Source organism: Acanthopagrus latus, chromosome 8, assembly GCF_904848185.1.
Source record: "Acanthopagrus latus isolate v.2019 chromosome 8, fAcaLat1.1, whole genome shotgun sequence".
NCBI classification, from domain to species: Eukaryota; Metazoa; Chordata; class Actinopteri; order Spariformes; family Sparidae; genus Acanthopagrus; species Acanthopagrus latus.
Window position 1 is genome coordinate 22747619 of NC_051046.1, and position 21922 is coordinate 22769540.

At 41.1% G+C, this 21922-nt stretch overlaps 1 protein-coding gene across 2 annotated transcripts in view; it reads left to right on the plus strand.

The window, feature by feature from the left end:
• cdh13 (cadherin 13, H-cadherin (heart)) overlaps positions 1–21922 on the plus strand; it is a 393409-nt gene that overhangs the window by 132552 nt on the left and 238935 nt on the right. For both annotated transcript variants that reach the window (XM_037107511.1, XM_037107512.1), the window contains exons 4-6: positions 5724–5837; positions 20529–20534; positions 21174–21329. In XM_037107511.1, the coding sequence (XP_036963406.1) occupies positions 5724–5837; positions 20529–20534; positions 21174–21329 (276 nt within the window). The remainder of the gene's footprint in view (positions 1–5723; positions 5838–20528; positions 20535–21173; positions 21330–21922) is intronic.

Genomic DNA, 21922 nt, shown 5'->3' on the forward strand with positions numbered 1-21922 from the left:
GAGTATGTGTTACGATCTGTGTCCCGCATACTCAGTGTACATTAATAAATACGCATTAGATATGCATTTTCAATTGTGTTGTATGTATGGGGATCTTTTCTATAACTCATATCTAGAAGGAGGTTGGTTTCTTTTTTCTTTTTTTCCCCCCAAAACTTGGTTTACATAAATATCCCTTTATGTGTAGACTGGACCTAAAAAGATCACTTGAACTGACTTAATTTCATGACCAACTCAACATATACATATATACATATACATATACATATATACATATATACATATATACATATATACATATATACATATATATATATATATATATATATATATATATATATATATATATATATATATATATATATATATATATATATATATATATATATGTTGAGTTGGTCATGAAATTAAGTCAGTTCAAGTGTGGCGACTTTGTAAATGTTATTGTTTTGTACATTTGAATTCTGCTGACACCAACATAAATTAGCTTAACTGTGCATGAGGAGGACTGACTGAACTGTCTCTCCTGGCTGCATATCCGAGAGCACGTTCCTCATAGAATAGCTGTGCAGTGGCTGATGCTGGCCTTGATATTAGACATCTCTCACCAGGTCTCCAACACACTGTCACAAATGAGTAATGACACTTCTCAATATAGCATTGAGAGTGAAAATGGCAGAATAGACAAGGACGTGACTTTATTGCCATGGTAACTCAGTGCTCAGGTGACAATGACAAAGGCTCTGCCTCTCTCTTCCTCACACACACACACACACACACGCACGCACACACACACACACACACACACACACACACACACACACACACACACACCATGGACACATACTGTAATACAGTATATTTGCATGTAAACACTCTCAACATCCTTCTTATTATCTCTGACTGGTCAAGTCTGTCTAAATCTCTTTAACCCCATTATTTTTTGTCATGACATGTTCAACTCAGTACACTGAGATGTCCTAATGTTCTTTTGAGAGACAGAGAGAAGTAAATGTACGCAGGCTGGATCAGGGTTGATGGTGCGGCTGTAATTTATGAACAGGACGAATTAAAGATTCATGGCTTCCCTCCTCTTATGGTGTCGCCAAACTGTAAGAACACTATTCATCACACATGCAGACCTCAGAGAGCGAAAGTGAGGGGAAAAAACAGTGCTAAGTAAGCTGAGAACAAGGGAGAGGTGCAGAGTGGCAGGTAAAAAAGGTGAGGGGGAGGAAGGTGGCGCTGCAAGTTATGAATACCTTGTGGTGAGTTATCCTCAAACGGCAGGACAAACTGTACCCTGTGCCTAGCCACTTGTGGATCTTTCACAGGTCTCTCCATATCTACTGTATCTCAGCTCACTGCAGATGTGGATTTGTTAGCATGGCCTACCCCTGCTGCATATCCAGACACCTCATGTTGCCCGTTTGCCCCCCAGCATTTCTTCTCTCCTGTACAAATATCACACAGCTGAGACCCGTGCATGATTGGATTGATGCGTTCATCCCTGGGCATCAGACTCAGGCCGGATTTTTACAGGCACTACTTAAAAGTCCATCATCTCGCTTGTGAACCGCTCACATACATACACACACACACACACACACACACACACACACACACACACACACACACACACACACACACACACACTACTGCAGTGACTGTGTTTTAGATATAAAATAGGTTGCATTATCTCTCACAGTGTTCTCTTTAACCGCTTCAGGTCCAGTTTTCGATTTGACATTTGGAAGGTCATCCCCCAGTGGGTTCAGTAAGAGTGATCATTTCAGAGACCGCTTGGTGTGTCTTTGGTTTGTTCTGCTCGGGTTGTGTTTATGATTACTGTTTCATTGTGTTTTCTCTGACCTTTGTAGCTCAGAGGGGTGAAGAACAGAGGTGGTTAGTGGTATGAGTGTTTGGTGGTGCCCTCTCTGCCTCAGTGTCGGCATTGTGCTGTAAACAAATGGCTCAGTTTTTCCCTATAACCTGTTCTCTTTCCGTCATTCTGACAGGGGTGAGAGTGGTGCCAGAGTCCCTGTCAGCCAAGAACAGCAGCTAAACAGTAAACACCCAAGCAAGCAAGCAGTCCCCCGCACATACACACACAGCTACACACAGCCACATCCATGTGCACTGCACATTGTCAATAAAGTGCTGTAAAGTAGGCTATAAAAGATGAAATACAACACAGATTATTTGCATTGCAAATGAAAACACAAAACCCTCAGGTCGGTGTTTTCCTTTTTATATTGAAGGTGGTTGCTGTGTTGTTTCTTCCACTGTCATTGTTCTGTTGTTTTTGCTCAACGTTTAGCCAGTGACTGCCTTTGTGTGGATAATGGACTGTGGTTGAATGGGCCAGATCAGATAAGTGTTAAGTGGGTACATAGTTGAATGTACTTCTAGGAGTTTTTTAACGGGTTGTTTACAGTCTCATTTTGATACTGATGCTGCAATATGATGTGAAAAAGCAAACAAGACCATTTGTGAGAAGATTGGCTATTTTTATATAGTTTTATATATAGTTATATAGTTTCTTAATGGATTCCAAATTGTCTCGATTATTTCAATTACAAAATGTAAACTATTGTTTTTGGTGGCGTGCTGAGGATGAAGTATGTCTCTCAACAGCAGCAACCGCCTGGTAGTCTGGTGATACGACACTAGAATAAAGTTTGTTTTACTATCATTTTGTCACATTATCAACCTATTACAATAACCTATTACCTCACCACTAAGCATGCTGCAGACAGCCATTTGAGCTCCTCTCAGCTCAAGATCTTTTACCAAGAGAGGCAATAGTGTTCATACTGCTTTTGTCTGCCAGAATCATTACAAAAGGAAAGTCCCTGCTGCACTGCAAAATCTGCCAACTTTCCAGTGGCATACAAAGTAAACATTTCAGTTAGATGGACTTAGAAACACCTTGAATTCATTGTCTTCCTTTAACATTTTTTTTTCCCCAAATCATAAGTCTTCCCTTTTTGCTGTCAAAAACAATGTCGTAGTGTTTTTATTTATTTTCTAAATGTTCATCTTATTTGTTTTACTGTCAAGGAAGAAAAAACTGTCTTTAAGCTAAACATCAGAAAGCTTCTTTCCTGTAAAGCGTCTGGAGGACCATGTCCATAGTTGATTGACAGCAGCTGGCAGGCTGAGCCCTGGTAGGAAAAAGCAAAATTAAACAATCCCTTTCTGGAAACTGTAGCTTACAAGTAGCTTATCATCTACACAGGCTAGTGCATTTGTCAGCACACTTTACAGTACCTTAACACAACATAAAATGTGAGTCCATTTAGCTAGATTAGAAAAAGAGTTCAGCTAATGAGGTTGTTGTGGTTATATGGATATCAAAGAAACTACCAAAGCCACAACATCTACAAATTAAGCACAGGAGAGATGTCAGATAAATTGGACCATTGTTTTTTTTTATTATAAATCTATAGAAGTTATATTTAATAATAATAATTATAGCTTATGTGTCTGGCCGGGCCGGGCTAGGACTGTGTGCATAGGTTGGGTCAGGTCGGGCTTGTTTTTTTGGGCCCGATTTAAGCTCTCCTACAGAGTCACACGTAAATGTAATGTCATATATTGAAGATAGGAGGTTATCACCTGAAAATGTTCCCACACTTCGAATGTTTTTGGTCTTGCTTTCCTACTCTCCTCAACATGTTCCGCCATCATTCATATTCTTCTTCTGCTGCTGCTTCTGCTTCTTCTTCTGCTGAACCATCTTCATCTTCTATGCCACACTGTGGTGTGCATTCTGGTAGCGGTGCTAAAGCGATTTGCTTCCGCAAATCTTTTAAAAAAAAATTGTGATAATAATAATAATAATAACAATAATAAATATGATGCGTCGACGCAAACATTTTGCATCAACAAATTTTTATTGTCAACGTAATCAACTATGTCGACTAATCGTTGCAGCCCTACTTCAGTGGCGAGAACGAACTGTACGTGCCTTTTTTTTTTCTTTTCGCCCTTAAAAAAGTATGTGCACGCCACTGAACCATGCCAAATTGCATAGTGCTTCATGTCTTGAATGACGGAAGGAGGCTCTACAAGAAACCTTGTGGTATCAGCAGGGAGTCCTCTGCTGAGACTGTTACCCAGACAAAGAATATTCTTACTGTTAACTGGTGTTAAATTGGAGTACGAGTGATAGAAGAAAAGCAACAGGGGTTCATCACTGATGATGCATATTTCACACCCTATCGCCCCCTTTTGTTGATTAGGCTTATTTTTTAGCTCTATTTACATTTAAATTGTTTTGAAATCAGAGTCAAACTGTGATAAACTATATCTTGAATTGAACAGTCTCTATATTGTTTTCTCACTTCAACAGCAGTTCTATTTTATTCTTATGCTTCATCCTTACATCATGATCGCCATCAATGTAAGACACACTTTATCTAACAAAAGGGTGCTTATATGTAAGGTAGCAGACAAAACTCGTTGTAGCTTTTGTTTTGCTATTTCTTTGGCTTGCCTTCCCTTAGAAGCAGGAGACGGATGTCTCTATGCAGGAGATGGCTTTCCCTCCCACCCCACCTCTGACTTTTTCAGTGGATCAGGTTGCATCACTGGACAGTACTTCACTGCTTGGGAAGTGTTAATTGTATCACCAGTTTGAAGGTCTTTGAAAGAAATACATTGTCAGAAACATACAGGGTGTGAGACTAAAGATATATCAACTTCATTGATTTTTTTGTGTCAGTTTTGATTGAAAAAAATTATATCAACGAGTTTGTACAGTATCTTTTGCAGTAAGATCTTTTCACCATACCACACATAATTGTTTGCAGTGTAGGTCCGGTCATTTTTGGTATCTGATGAAACATCTGCATGTTTTGTGGACATAGTTGTATAGATTGGCACGAGCGTGTGTGTGTGTGTGTGTGTGTGTGTGTGTGTGCGTGTGTGTTTGCTGTCACTCCTCGGCTTCTGTCCAGGTGTGCAGACTGCCAGATGACTTTTCCTCCCTGTAGGTCATCGCCTTCCTGTTAGCAGGTGACAGACATTATTCTCGTCAACATCCAAACAGAACAGAGGCCCCCTAACTGAATCAGTGATCTCAAAGTGAAGAAGAGCGGGGCAAATTTCTCACTATATTACACAGTAACAACCACATCTCTCTTTACAACAGCAGGAGGGTGGAAGATGAAAACAGATTCAGTTCTATTGTTCTCAAGAGCGAAAACCAAATAAAACATTTTAGTTTGTTTGGCTCTTACTTGAAAAATGCAAGTTGTGGCAAAAACTTGTCATCTCTAATTTCTTCAGTTTTACCATGTCCATTTGTCTTTGTTCCTCTTGCATGAAATGTTTTGCTTTTTCCTCTTCTCTCTACTGGTCTTATTTCACATACGGGCTGAACAAAGAATTTCTCCCCTGTCTTCCTCTCCAAAAGCATATGGTGCTGGCTGCCAGATACAGGTGCCTAGCTTCTTTGCATTTGTCGTGATGTAGCACATACAACTCTGCCATCAAATTGGGAATCAATCCAAGAGTTGCATGTATCAGCATTTTCAATATTAAAAATGCAGAGCTGACTACTTGCTGATTTTGTGTCTGTGCATCATTGGAGGGAATTTGGCTAACAAGATGCTAACAAGTCATTTAAGGCAAGGTGGGGTTTGTGTGTGAATAATTAGGGGTGTAACAGCACAGTATATCTGTCCAACAATGTGGTTTCTCTTTTTTTGTCTTAGAGTATCCTGGGTCTTGGCCAGATGCTGCCACATAGATCTAAGAGGTCCCTGCTGGTTCCTCCTGTGATTGTAACTGAGAACCAGAGAGCTCCTTTCCCCAGGATCATTGGCAAGGTAAGAAACATGGGGTCCTATCATAAAACTCTGGTGGGTTTGATTTCCCAATAGCAATGATAATGGGAACCAATTCTTACTCTGGAACAGTTTCATGGCAATCAAACAAGTGAGTGTGGTGCTTTGCTTTTGAAATGCTCTCCCTGGAGAGTCCTGTCCCCATGTACTGGAGCAGCAATTCAATGTGTGCATTCGTTGAGTTTAGTGGTCTAATTTAGGCCAAAACAGAGAGGGATATGGAGTGCTTCCTAATATGTCACACGGCTCCATGGATAATTTAAGGGGAGATATGAAGACGATGACTGCAGCTATATGGAGGAATATAAGAATGTGAGAAGAGAACAGCAGTGGCTGTTCTGTGATTATGATAGGTGTGATAGGTCCCTGAAGTCATTTACAGCCATTGTTATGGAACCAAGTGCTTTCAGAAGTTCTCTGCCTTCACTGCATAGTTTTTATTTCATTGATGTCATGTTATTTGCATTGACTGTTTTACAGAAATTCAATGCATTTCAAAACTAGGAAGCATTCATCTCCTGTAATATCCCATCATATGTATTCTGTCAGGCTTATAATCACTTTACTTCAATAAGATTTGGCTGAGTGGGACTTCAGTTCAGCTCTTTGAATCCATGCAGTCATTGTTATGTGATAAAAAGTCACAGAGGGCCACGCTAAACATTTTATATTATACCTAAACTTACCTGACAGTTTAAGTTGTGTCAGAGTAACTTCAGAAAGACAGGGACATTTCCATCAGAGGCTGAGTTTCTGTCAAACTTCATTAAATTGAATCCATTTCTAACTTTTGTCAGTCAGTCAAAAGCTCTTAGACTCCTGCTGCCTTGCTTCTCCTGCTTGAACAAAAAAGTTCAGTGCCTGCAGCTATTCAGCCTAACATTTCTTATGATGGCTGCTGTTGGCTCTACACAATGGCCCACTAATCCAAGCAAAAGATACATTACTCAACTCCATTTCCAATTTTTTACTTCTACGTCTCCTTTCTGTGTGCCCCCTTAACCCTGAGAACAGGGTCCAGGGACAATCATTCAAAACCCTCATATGTCATCAATAGCTGTTGATCGTTGTTGATGTAAAAAGATGCAACTGGAGATTTTCAATAGATTTTCTTAAGCTGTTTATTTTTCTTGCATTATTTCAAGCCTGGTGTTACCATAGTGCCATTTGCAATTTATCTGATGGAGACAGAAAGACATCTGAGTTTGCAATTCATCCCCAACTGCACATTCTCGATTAAGTCATCAAATAACTAAGAACACTGCCTCATTACCTGGTCACTATCAGTGTTTAAAAGGTTAACATTATCACGCCAAAATGTGGGACCAGCTAGCTTCTAGATAGCTAGTTAGCCACAGAGCCATTAGCAAACTTGCAGCAATGCAAACCCCTGTGTCGCAAACCCAACTGTGCCTCTACTGGAGGGAAGTTCTGGCCCTAACACAATTGCGTCTCCTTGTGTGTTAAGGAATGTAGACGGTGTGGGGCTTACAGGTCCAGCCATTATAAAGTACTAAAACTGAGTGTGAACCTCATGCAAGATGGTGGGAGATGTCTAAATGTTTACGTTCCCATAGAAGGACAGAAAAACCATTTGGGTCATTTTGGGGTATAAGGCCCAAGAAGGGTCAGCAGCAGAGTTAGGTGAGAGCAGGGAGCATGGGGACAGGTCAACTCCTCTTTCACCCATTGGATAGATGGACCTTCAGTTAGAAGAAGTAGGTAGGTACAGGCAAAGGGACTTCAAAAAGGCCCGCACAGACAGAGAAAGGGGGTCGGTCACTTGTAGATTCCCTAAGATCGAAGGTTCGAAAGGGCTTTTGGTAGGGCAGAGGGCAAAGCACTGGGCAGAACTTTGCCAGGATTTGAGAGCACCAGGGAGCGGCCGCCCTGGTTTGGACGCAGGCTTGAGATCTGTTTCAGTAAAGATTGCTCTATCATTCCACCATGCCTTACCTCTGCAGAATTCTTTCATCATCAAACTATACATCAACACCTTTGATGAAGACAGCCTAGAAACAGCAACTTTAACACAACCCCACAAGAATCTGTACACTCAGTGCCAAGGCATGAACATGCAAAATGTAGGCAGAGGACTAATCGGTGGCAGCAGGGGGTGTATTGAGACTCACTGTCTCAGATGGATGTCATCACAGGGTTCAAGACCACACTGAGTTGCTGTTGTAGTTGACTGATGGTGATGATGATGACGATGATGATGATGATGATGGATATGAGGGATGATATTTTTTTTCAGTAAATAATTTGATTTCCTTCCATAAACAAATTCTGATGTGAATACCACATTCTCACTGCACTGAGATTATAGCTGAATAATATTTTGATTACAGACTCAAGAGATTAATTTCTGTCCAGCGCTAAATCAAAGCAGATAGTGTTATTAATGTGGATGTAATTAGTGGCAATGCTCTAATGGTTTTGCTCACTAAAAAGAGAAGCCCTTGCTTTATGGGGGACTTAGGCGTCCATGAATTGCCACTCAAAGCTCCTGTTGGTGTGATAGTTTATTTTTGAGTCTCATTTCCTTCTTCTCAAATACTGATCGTTTAAGTTTCCCAAGTCTTCAAATACTGATGCTCGTGGACAACAGCTGACCTGCCCTACAATCCCAAAGTGTCAGTATTATTATCTCACTAACAGGAGCTTTAATAAAAGGACAAGAAATTGTCTTTGTCTATCAGCTGAGACTTGTTTCTTGGTTTGTATTTTGTATCTGTGACAGCTTTTGTTTGTATTCAGGATACAGCAATGAAGACCTTAGTGTTACCTGGATTCAACATTTAATATTATGTAATATATTTCGCCCTCAGTATTATACATTTTTTATATATTTTTTCTTGCAATGAACTAGGGAGAAGAAAGGATTCAATTACTCCTTCACAATAAACCTATGAAATTAAGTGATCCAATTTCAGATCCTGCAGCAGTATTTTTCCACCTGAGTGGAGCTTTCACTCGGCTCAATTCTGAGAAACCTGCAAAACAAGCCAATCTGAAGCCAAGTGAAGCAGTGCATTTTCTCCTGTTTAAATCACAGTGATGAGTTCCTTAACTGTCACCTGTATTAAAACTAAGAACCCTGTGATCTAAACTATTTCATGACTGGGGTTAGTGAAGTGAAGTGAAGACGATATCCTTTCCCTTTAAATACTATAATGTCAAATGCAACTGAAATAACTGTTGCATGCTGAAGGAAAGAAGGAAAGTGTTGCAGTGTTGAAAACAGCAGACTTGTTTTCATTTAATAATAGTTTTGAGATCAATTAGAGCCTGTTGTTGGACCTGAGAATCTGATGGATGATTGGATTATGCAGAGTATGTATTTTGTACAAGATTTCACATAAAAGTTCATTTAGAGCACTTTATAAATTAGCAAATATAACTGGTGTTTAAGACTTGATCCCAGAGCAGCCTCCTGAGGATGTCTTTATTCTCTGGGAGTCAGCTGCTTAGTTAGGAACATTTAAAGTATATTGAAACAGCTGAGTCATCAAGACAAACTGAGTAAATGTGTGAGGAAGCAAGTATGATCCAATATCTAATGCTTAGATGAAGTCTACAAATAGAGCAATGTGTTTTTGTCACAAGCTGAATTGATGCCATTCACTCAACACTGGTTACAGATACAGAAGTAAAGCCAAACTGAAATACATTTAAAATGTTTTGAAATTTATGAATGAAGGCATTATTATTATTGTTGATGTTGTTGTTATTATTATCTGGACCACTAATGGCATGCCTTTTATTTCTTTTAGCTGCTCTACTATCACTATTAACCAGAAAGTTAACAGTGGCTGTGAAAAAAAATCCTATAAACTAAAGTAGGTGTGTGAGGTTTTCAATAATGTGGTTCTTGTGTTGCCCGTGTTGCACACATACAAAAATACATTTGCTTTGAGACATTGTATAACATGTTAATTATTATAATAATTACATTATTATAGTTATTAATTGAGTGATTTATGATAAAATGTGTCAGTCACATAACAGTTTTTGATTAATATTTGAGGTTGTGAAATAACGGAACACTTTCATTTATCACAGAAAGTGCAGGTGACATTTCAATCAAGAGAGACAGGTGAATGAAGTAAAGGATGTTTATTGCAGCAGATGATGTGGTAATAGAGTCTTGACAGAAGGTCTTTGGTGCTTTTACTCTGTGGGTAGGTTCTGTGATCAAGGGTGGTGTATGGCAGTGGTGGTTGATGATGGCAACCAGAATGAACTAAAGGCATAAAGAGAGATATGTTGAAAGATGTTGATGAAAAATGAGCTAAAGGCCTTAGCATGTGAAAGAACAGTCTTCCTGAACTTTTGAGAGTTTCATGTGCTGAAGTGATGAAAATAATAATCATTTTTTGTACATTCAAGGTTACCTTGTTTAACCTTTTTTGTCCAATCATTTGTCATTTTTTTTAATCTCTTAATATTTGTTATTGTGTCTGGGCACCTTTAATAAAACTCTGTGCATATTGAGGACAAAAACTTTGCATACGCATCCTTTTCGTCACATTTAGAAATCTGTGTGTGCGCCTGATTCAGTTTTATCAATCCTAGTCATCGTGGAAATAGGCGCATGTGCACATGCTTCGTTTCCACTGCCACACTTGTCCATAAATGGATGCAAGAGCGCCCTTTAACACCTTTTTGTATGTTGATGCTTGTGAACAGCTTCAACAGCACCTGGGCAGCTGTCATTACAAGTGAATGTTACGTACGGCTGTGACTATTTATAGTGCTGCATGAGCACATGTATCTGTAAACCATCATCACTGTGATATCTCCGTAATCGTTATTAGTTGAGGAAAGATCAATGTTTAATCTATAGAGCTGAACTAGAAATGTGTGACACGTACTTATGCTCACAGTTGTGGATCAAACATCACTAACAGGGAAGTATGGCTCCAATGTAATAAAAGGGATAAAATGAATTACTCATAAATGATTAAAAATTCAGTTTATAAATATGCCTCTGAGTGTCATTTTACTGAACGCTGTGTAGACTGCAAAATAAACCAGTCAGTGAAAGTGATATGAAGTTGCATCTCTCACCTGATTCTTCATCTACTTCATTTCACCTGCAGCTGTCTCTAGAAAAATGTGTGTACACTCTTTGTGTGAGGTGTTATGTGTTTGTTGTGCATACGTATCATTATGTATCTGGTATACTGAGGCGCTCCAGTAGGTACAGTGTGCACCCAGAGAATGTGTCCTCACCACAGTTGTAACCTGTGGTGCTTTTCCTGCATGTCTCTTCTCCCCTGTTCCCTTGTCAGCTCTTCAGCTATCGTCTTTCATAAGAGCAACAAACCCAACTAAATGATACTGAAAAATGACCTCTTACATCAATGCAATAAAAAACTGAATTGAATTAAAATGGCAGGCTAAATTGAAAGATTTTATTTTCACTCTTTCAGATTGTTAGACAAAAATTATGAAGACAGCTTTGGTAGAGAACAAAAGTAACCCTTACCTATAAAGACAAGCTTCATACTCTCAGATTACGTTGTTGTGCAACTGAAAATATAATTTTAACAGCCTAAATCATCAGTCTGTCAGTCAGTTTCGTTCTTCACTATGATGTTTTACCAGCTCTGCTTCATTTGGACTCTTGGTGGACATCGAAAGCTGTGACAGTCCATCCTCTATTACTGCAAGAAGTATGTCAGTTCTGTTTGTTTTCAGATGTCATTGAGCCATATTATCAGTTCTATAACAGGGCTGTTTTCTGCATGGCATATTCTCCAAAGCATTCTCCTCTGTTGCAAGGATTTATTCATTGTTTTGTCACTGGTGAAGGATTTTACTTGACCCCTCTGGAACAGGCCGAAGATTATGAGCACATTTTTGTTATTTATGAATTGCATATCATTACATAATGCATGGAACCTCTCCAATAGCTCTTGAGTTAATTTCCTCTCAGAAACAACTGCATTAGAAGTCTGTGCAGCAGGTTAATCATATCACCTTAGAACAAATGGTCACATTTTGGACCCTTTGCAAGGCTCTACATTTATCTCCCCTTGTGTTAGGGAGCTCCGATATATATCTCGACATGTCAGGCAGCTTTGTTCTAGATAAGACTGGGCACTAAGAGATCAACCACATCTCTCAATGCCCACCGAGGCTAACATAAAAAAGATATCCCATACTGAGCCCTGCACATAATAGATAATTGTACCCTGGAGAGCACTACCAAAGCACAGGGCCCGGGCCTCCAGCTCACACCAGCGTTGTACTCAATACGATCCCTGTGAAGCAACTTGAAGGCCAGTGGACTCAGTGAGTGTGCATATGTTGAACCTTTAAGGGACATTTTTTAGGGGACACACATAGTCAACGGGGAACTGAGCAAATTTCTCCCCTGGTGAATGGCACGGAGATAACGGAGATGAGTCAGCAAATAAGTTTGGTCCGTAGGGGACACAAATTATCTCTACTATAGAGCGGCTGTGGGTTCAGCTGAAGTGTCAAGCTAACAATTATGGCCATGGCAGCACTTTTGCGCATTCAAGTGAGGAACTGGATGCATAGCGCATACATGACGTGAATTACTTTCTGTCTCTCACCTAACAGTCCTATTTTCCCCAATTCCGCTTCCCTCCACTTCTCTGCCGCAAATTCCATCCATCCTCCTCTCATCCCTTTATCCCTCCATCCTTCCCCCCTACCTCCACAGTCGGCTTTGCATGACAAGACAGGCTAATGTGGGCTATTTTACCCAATAGAAGCTATATGTCGGCAACTTGGAGGAATTGATTTTCCACACCAATAGCTTCCCTCTTCTTACGCAACCTACCACTTCCATATGGCAGCCATTCATTTTTCATGCCCCCTCCTTCTCTCCTGGAGATAAACAGCAGGGGAGAGGTGAGATTGCGAGGGCCATGATTTGACATGTGTGAGAGTGCGTGTGCGTGCATGCATACATGTGCGCTGCAGTGGTGGGTTGGCTGTCAGCAGGACTCACAGGGGAAGGGTAAGAACCTTGTTGTTTATGTCACACCTCCTGCTAGCTGTGGAATTGTTTTGATACAGAGGTCTCTCCCCTGCCCTTCCCAAGGGGCCCATAAACAGCTCACAAGTCACACAGCAGCTGGAGCATGCAATGAAACTGATATGCTTTAATGTTTCTCTAAGTACACACCGCTTCAGTCAGTACTGATAGGACATTTTTTTGTCGGCTGCTCGAGTATTCGGGAAGATAAATCAATCATAGCTCAAGTAGCTTAAATGTTTATTCCTGAAACCTTTTTGCTCATTTCTAGGATTAAGTGTGAGTCAGGCTCAGGAGTCAAAATTATTTTGCCTCTTCAGCTCTGTGCCAGTCAGTGGTTCTATAAAATCAATCTGACAAAGCATGTGTTATGATTGCACATTTTCCTGATAGTCTGTAAGACGGATGTACTGAGAGAAGTTGCTGTCCCTGCCTCCATTCCAGTGAATGTTTCTCACAAAGAAAACCTTTTTTTAAGCTTCATCAAGACTTTTTAGGCCCATGTGCCATTTTCACTAGCACACTGGCCAAGCTGGATGAGAGCAGGCACATTAGAGACGTCCGCTGGCTTTCTCTTGGCACCCCCCTCAAAATTATTAAAATAATTGATCAGCTCATTATTAAATCATTAATAATTTCACAGCTGTTTCTTTAGTGTTCAGTGTACTAATTTTCAAAGAAAATACCCATACTGCCCACTGCTGCTTGTATGAGCATGTGGTTACCTGCAGTAATCATTGTTATGCTGTTTTGGCCAGTGTAGTTCGGGTGCTGGTTCGATCTCGGCCAGGAAAACTGGCTCCAGAACAAACCACTTGTGTCAGGGGCCAGGTGCCAGGTCATCATGACAAAGGACCAATGGAAACTGCTCATGACCCGCATTTTTGGAGACCATGGGCAAATACACAAAAGACTTCCACTGTGGACGCTAAATCGAATCAACAATGGTCTGAACACTCATGTTTGGACACCTGTGTAGGCATGGAGCAACACTTGCAACGAGTTGCTGCAGTATGCCATAGTTGTTCTTAGCAATGTGGGAAATTGAAGAATTACAAATACAGAAAATGAATGATGTAGAAAAGCAAACCATTGCTTAAAGCACCCGTCCAGAACCAACCGTGGTCAATAGGGGGTATGGATTTAGCTATTTAGTTGTGCAAGTGTTTACAAACTGTCTGGATCAGTCATCTGTGTGGAAAGTTTAGGACTATGTTTTGTATTCCTCTTGTTGCTTTGTCATAGTGTTGGTGGTCTCTGGCACCTGTTTGATTGTCCAATGACAAGCTATCAGCTGGCTCCAATTTTGAACAATTTTCCTTCATCTCACAGAGGCTTCAATTGTAATTCTCCTAATGTCGAGAAAACGGGGAATTCTATTAAATGTTGTGGCAGGCCAATCACAGGTGATGACCAAAGACCGGTGGTCTGACAGACAGGTGCCAGCCTCTCTTTATGTGATGAATATGTTTGTGTTTGTTGACATGCTTTGTTTAGACTGGGTGCAGATGAACAGCACAAGCCAGACTCTGACTGGAAAGTACATTATATGCTTAAATATACTTTTTAGTTAGAATAAATACATTTTTGATAAATGGCGATAACCTAAGCCAAATAAAGCATGTTGTAAGCTGTAGCTGTCAAAATGTCGGTCCACATTGCAGACACACACACTCTCTCTCTCTTTAAATAACAATTGAACATCTCATATGTATCAAGTTGAAATACCGAACAGTTAGCAATCTTAACTTTTCATGCTGCACTGGAGCCGTCAGTTATTCAACTTGTGTTTGTCCTTCTTTATGTCAGGGTCCAGCTCACAAATCAACTCAACGTGTCTGACTTGACATGACAGCTCCAATAAAGTACTGTTGGTGGGAGGAATGAGGGCCTGGTTTGGCTGCAGCCTCAGCTAATATAGTAAGGAGAATAGACGTGTCTGACACCTTCGCTCTGTTGTTTCGGTGCAGAGCGCATCCTGATTTGCTCTGCCTGTCGGTCCGTCTCCTTCCTCTGTCTGTCTGCCCTCTATGTGGCGTCACTCAACTTCTTCGATGTTTCTTTCCCCACTATATTTCTCTCCATCTTTCTTCTTATTTCTCTCCTTGCACTTTATCTATCTTTTGGCAGTTTTTGTTGCTCCTCCTCTGAACTTTTGTGTGAGAAGGGAGCATGCTGTGTTTTGCAAGACGTTACAGTATTAGACAGCGGCCTGAGGGCCTCGTCATTTAGTCTAGTTGATTCCCTTAATTGTCTTAGGAAGACCAGAAAGTTCCTGCCTTTTTCTTCCCGCTCTGTCTATCAGTGTGTTAATTATGCCCGTTTGTGGCGGATGCTCTCTGGCAGTGAGTTTAAACCATCGGATGCAAATTTCAATTCATGCCTGGACCCCCAGACACTTTGAGCAGATGTGAAATCCATTTTGATGAGAGGAGCTTTTAAAAAAAAACATTTTTTTGGGTCTAAACTGCCCAAAGATTGCTCATTCACCTGCCTAAGCAACTAACACAGACACGCACAGCCCTTTTTTTTTAGTTAAAAGTCATACACTCATAACCTTAAAGGACTATGATATTCAGTTATTCTTTGTTGTGGATTAGTGGATAAAAATACCATTATGAGGGGAATCTTGAAAGTTCTTTTTAAAAGCAGAATAGTGGTGCCTGTTGATCTTCTCCTGCCCTTTAATGAAACCATTTTCAGCAGGGGTCCTTCTTGATTGTTGCCCCCCTCTGGCTTGTTGTGATTGAGTCAGGACCCAGTGGCTGATGGCTAATGATTAGCGGAGGCCTGGCTAACCAATCAAAGCCAGTTAATTAGCGCCACTGCTTTCCTATCCTCCTGTACAGAGGACTACCCGTCTGTGTCTTCACCAGGCCTTTCAACCTCGCCTCTTCCCCATCATTAGCAGGCTGAAGTGGCAGCCCAATCAGGCAGAGCATTGGTCTGAGCCTGGCACGCTAGTATTGGTGCGCACTAACACACACACACACACACACACACACACACACACACACAGTTGCAAACATTCTTGTACACTCAGGGTCTCGCGCACAATAATGCACTCACATTCAGAGGCACAATCAGTCCATCACTTCAGTGCCTCCTCTCTCTCTCTTTCCACATTCACACTGAGCCTGGCCTGGTCCCAGGAGTCCTTTCATGGCCAGTGATTGTCATTCGCAGCTGGCTGTATGACCTTGACTGGGATAACAGAAGGACCACTGAAGGATGCTACTGCGTCCCCCCCCCCCCCAAAAAAAAAAAAAACACACACACACATTCATCGCCCACAAAAACCACAAGAACATGGAATGTGTGTGCTTTGGTCTACAGTATGTTGTGTGTATACACAATTTGCATGATGTGACGATGTTTTCTTTGGACAAACTTGCAAACACAGCTTCACACAGCAGATTTTCTGGTTTATTTTTGACACACACACAAACACCGAAATGCTCTTGTATTTCTGAGAAGATGTGTGTACCTATTTGTTCACACCTGTGTTGCTTTACCACAGGTGTGTATGCCCCCTACTCGCACCTGAGAGGCACACAGACAGCAGGAGGTGTATGCGTGCCCAAGTCAGTGCACACAAACACACTCGCACACTCCGATGCCGACCCATTGTTTCCCAGCTCATTTTCTCAGCAAGCTGCGCCACACCTCCTGTCATCTTCCTGCAGTATCATGAGCCCTGCAGTCTTTCATGTCTGCTTGGCTGATAATGAGAGCTGATAGAAAGAGGTGAGATTCTCCCATCAGTCCTCACACACAAGCAGGGGGAGACAGACTCAGTGGAGACAAAACCACTGGGTGCATGTTTTTATGCCAGCGCGTGTGGAAGTGTGTGTGTACACGTAGTGCAGATTATCAACCCCTTTCCTCCCACAGAGACATCTCCTAATCACACTAAACTTCTCCTGACACTCCAGTTACTCCTCAGCTGAAGTTATTGTGTCTTTATCAGCTATCTCTCCCTCTCTCGCACTCTCTACTTCCTCCTTTCACACTTTTATTTCTCTCCTATCCCACGTTCTTCCTGTATACCCCCCCACGCACACACACACACACACACACACACACACACACACACACACACACACACACACACACTTCTCTTCACAAGTTTGACGCAGGGCCATCTGTGAATCCAACTAATGTAGCACCACATGCTTTTTTTGGTTTTCTTGATCCGACCCAGTTTGGCACTCTCAGCAGGTGCTGGCAGCTGCTGTGATTACTGCTCAGAAATATCTCTGTGTGTGTGAGTGACAGCTATTGCACCTGTGTGAGTGCATGTGCGTGTGCATGTGTGTGTGCGTGCATAGGTGGGCTTTGTGCATCCATGTCCTCAGGGGGATAAAAGGGTGAGGAAAACATGCAGTGATGGGCTTGTTGTGCTGTGTGATTAGGACTTTCTTGTACCAGTCAAATCACAAGTACATAATGTTAGAAGTTAATGTTTCTGCAAAGCATAGATACATCCAAGTTTGGTCATGTCATAGGCTTCTTACCATGTTGACATTAATTCTGGTGACGGAAGCTAGTGTCCTTGATGCTTTTCCATGCGTATGGTGACCAAAACCAGATATTTTACACAGGAAGTCAGGCAATCTCCAGCTGTGTTTGTGACGACAAACGCCAGGTGTTTTTAAGGAGACCTCAGGACTTTTCCAGCCATATTTGTGGCAACCAAATCAAGATATTTTTCATGGTAAGTCTTGCAAAAATGGACTTACCTAACAATTATTCTGGTGATCGGGTTGCTCATGCAACTTGTAATAAGAGCAAGTAACCTTGATATTACTGCTGTTAATGACAAAAACTCCAAGAACAAAGCTACAGTTAGAATATTGGGTTGGGTGAAAAGTGAAAAGAGGGAAGAAGAGAGACAAGTCAAGAGCAGCAGAGGACAGAAGAGAGGAAATATATTCAGTGTAAGGGTATTATCTATAAATATTCACTGCCTTGTGTTTTTCCTCCAATTTTGACATTTCTTCCTCTCATCTTTTGGAACAACAACAAAAAAACAGCAGAGGGAGTCAGCGCAGAAGGATACAGCTCAGAGAAGTGCAAAATGAATGAGATATGCATGCTTAGAGCACGGGTGGACAAAGTAACAAGCGGTGCCCGGAAGGAGAGAGGGAACAGAGGGAAAAGATGAAGCGGGACATAGAGATAAATGGCAGAGAGCTTTGGAGAGGCTGTAGGGGCTTGAGCTTCATCTGGTGTAGTCTTGTAGCGCTGCAGTCTCATCTCCCATGCTCTTTTAAGCGGGGAGTAGAAAGGCCTTCAGTTTAGCTGTCATCCCATGGAAGCTGCTCTCATTAAAGGTGACCTCATGGCACCCCTCTGATCATGAGACATAGCGCGGGGGGACCATTTAGATCCTTGACAAACAGAAGCTGCAGAAGGATGTCCCAAATGTGACGACTCTGTGTCTGTTTATGTGAATTCAGCAGCTGAAGGCATTTAGACGATCTGTAAGTATTAAGACAGTAACAATTCACTGAATCATACTGGACTTGGAATGATGGAAGCATGATAATGAAGATGAGGGCTGAGACTAAAGGGGGGTACACACATAACGATAATCGGGCTGATTTTGCTCTAATTTTACTCCTTCCTGCCCATGGAAGATTATCTTCTGTACAGGATTATCCTGTACGATTATCCTGTGGTCTGTGGTGTATTAAGAGTTGATTTTTCCCGATAATTTGCTTGGAAACAAGTCGCGGCTGACAATCGTAAATGTTAAACTTCTTCAATATTTACGACAAAAATCTTCATATGTGTGGGGAAAGCCGACGACTCCTGAGTCACTACTCCATGAAATGTGACATGAAACGCAACGTAGCCAACTAGCTGACTGAGGAACACGGAAGCGGATGTAAATAAAAACAGAGGCAAAATCTATGGGGGTGTTTGAATTAGCCATTTTAATGGGTTTAGCGTCGGCACTAATGTTAACCATTATGCGCTACTGTTACCCGTCATACTGGTGGTGAATGCAAGTATTGTGTGTTGTCAGAAAAGCTCACATTCCCTCTTCTATGTCTTCCATGTCTTTCATGTTTTAAAACGTTTATTTACTCTTTTTTTACATACAGTCTACGCTCTTTTTGGTTTATGACGAGCCTGATGACGCTGGGGTTGTTGCCATTGGTTACTGTAGATCACGTTTGATCACGCGATATTTCTGGCTCGGAGGACTAGATTCTAGATCGGCCATGAGACAGATAATCTTTATGTGTGTGGTGTCCTGTGCTGAGCATATCGGAGCACACCACACGCAGTACAATCAAGCTGATTTTTTTATCTTCATGTATGGGGGCTCTACAGATAAAAAAAAATCTCTTAAGATTTATAAAATCCTGTTTACCCCCCTTAAGCTTTAATTTGAGGTTGTGCAAGAACAGTGTCAGATGACTTGAAATTTTTTTTAGCTTCGAGTAAAAAGTGGAAAATGGATTGGTGGAGTGGAAACAAACATATCATACCTCTCATTTGTGAGATTTAGAAGAGATGTTGGACAGTTTTTTTTTTTTTGTTTTTTTTTTAACCTTTGGACGAATTCAAACTAGTTTAGGTTTTTATTTGTTTTTTCCCAGTCTTACTACAAAACTAGGTCTCCAGCAAACTATTTACAGTCCATCTTCTCATGCTGTTTCCTCTTTGCATGGGACTAGTTAGTACCAGGGGACCTTATGTGACATAGAAATGACCCAACCCAATGCCTGTGTTTCATATGATGCAATTGTACGGGAACTATCAGAGGTGAAGCATTTGTTTTGTTCTTGTCATCCTGAGTCTGCCACTGTCCCCTGGTCGTACTAGTTCTATGCAAATAGGGTTCATTCTTAGAACGATATTGCAAAATACTTACTCATAAAACTACTGCATTTTGCTATGTTGTCAGAGTTCAGCAATGTAACCTAATGGTTTGTGACTGTTTTGCAACACTGTCTGCATGACATATTTGATCATTAATGCAAAAACTTATCAGCCATTGACTGCTGTGATAGCCAAAAATGCTACACCAATGTTTCTGATCCATTATGATGACAATCATAAGTGAGTAGGCTATGCTGTTTTGCAAGTCCTTCATCTAATCAGGAGATGGTCCTCGAGAGTTTTTTTTAATGGGTAAGTTGGTCCTTCGTCTGAACCAATTTCACTCAGTCATCTGTCACTTCAGGTTCACTTGTTAAGACACTCTTTTCACAGCAGACTTTTTCAAATGTCATAGCAGGAAAAGCGCAGGTATATTTAGTAACATTAACAATGGCTGCACTCAACTCAACTCACTGAATGGATCAGAGCTGTCATTAGTGTTGTTAGTTCCAATGGTACTTTTCCAGCTGATGGGTCAAAATGTCTGCTGTGGATTTCTGTGCAAAAGTACACAACTTTATGAAGTTTGTCTTCACACCAACATTTGGCTATTTTGGTTTATTATTTTATCATGTTTTACACTCTCACATCTGGCCTTAAAATCAGATTCTGCAAAAGTCAACAAGGTCTTGGCTCGTGCTGCTGTCTGTTTTCTTGTTGTGCTATGATAATCTGACATGCTGTCTTCTCTGTGTCTTTTTTACAAACCTGGATGCTCCTGTTGCCTGGTATCTTTGGATGCTGCTGGCAAATAACAGTCTCATGTGAGTATATCTATCCAGAAAGTCCCAGGGTCAGAGCGCTCCTGTCTGAAAGAATACGATTGTTTGCCAGCTGTCTTTGCAGCAGCACAATACTGCATGAGGCTAAGTTCAAAGTGTTTGTGTCTAAATCTTCTTCAGATCAAATCATCATGTGGAAAATTATAATTTACAGAACATTCCAACTTTATTAATAAGGAACAGATTTTTTTTATTTATTTAACTGTTCCACTTTTCCTTAAAAGATAATTCCTACCATGCAATAACAAGTGGTTACAGCAGGAGTTCCAGTGCTCAGGGAGATGATGTTACACAAGTTGAATTTGCCAACTGATGAAATCAAATCAAAGTCTTGTCTGATATAAATTTTTAATTGCTAGCTATCAGGGATTTGCATCACCATTCAAGGCGCAGTAAGCTCCTTCTACTCAAATATATGTCAACAAATTCTAATAAAAAGTGTTTTTCAGTACGCTGCTGCACTTGAGAAAAAGGGAAAAAAAAAACAAAAAAAAACCAGAAGCATTAATTCAGTAAATCTTTGCTTGAGGAAATAGGCTGAGTCTGAATTAAATGGGGGGAAGATTACAATTGTTCGAGTTTTTGATGTGTGAGTGCGTGTGTGTATTTGTGTGTCTGCAGCTGATTTCAAGAGATGAGAAGTTGGGGAACCATATCTTCCGACTGACAGGCCCAGGTGCTGACCAGGATCCCAAAGGTCTCTTCACCATTGACATAGACACAGGAGATGTGTCAGTCACACGCTCACTGGACCGGGAGGCCATTGACTCATACCAGGTCTGTGTGTGTGTGTGTGTGTGTGTGTGTGTGTGTGTGTGTGTGTGTGTGTGTGTGTGTGTGTGTGTGTGTGTGTGTGTGTGTGTGTGTGTGTGTGTGTGTGTGTGTGTGTGTGCGCGCGCTCAAGCACACATGGCTTTGTTAGATCTGGTGCTTATTGTGTCTGAGTGTATGTGTACGTTTCTCTCCTTTCAGGCCACCTGGGCACGCTTTGAGTCTCTCTCTGATTCTGTGACAGATTTATTGTTTCCTTGTCAGTGTCAGTGTACTGTTCCTGTTTTGTTTATTTCTTTTTCAATACGGCCAAGTAATTCATGACAATCCATAGGCAAACATGATTTACTTTGATGGATCTTTCAATTTTAGCATATGTTCAGCATACTGGCATATGGACAAAAAAACACACTTGGTTTGTAAAAGGGGCGCTTAGATTTCAGAACTCGATGCACACATATTGGCTGTTTTATTTGGAAGAGGATTGGCTTCGTCTTTGTCAAGGCTAAATTGATGCTATTGGCTTGAAGTTGGTGGTTTCCTCTGTGCTAAAAGAACATTACAGCCTGTTTGAGGTGCTCTCTGAGTTGGTTGCCCTG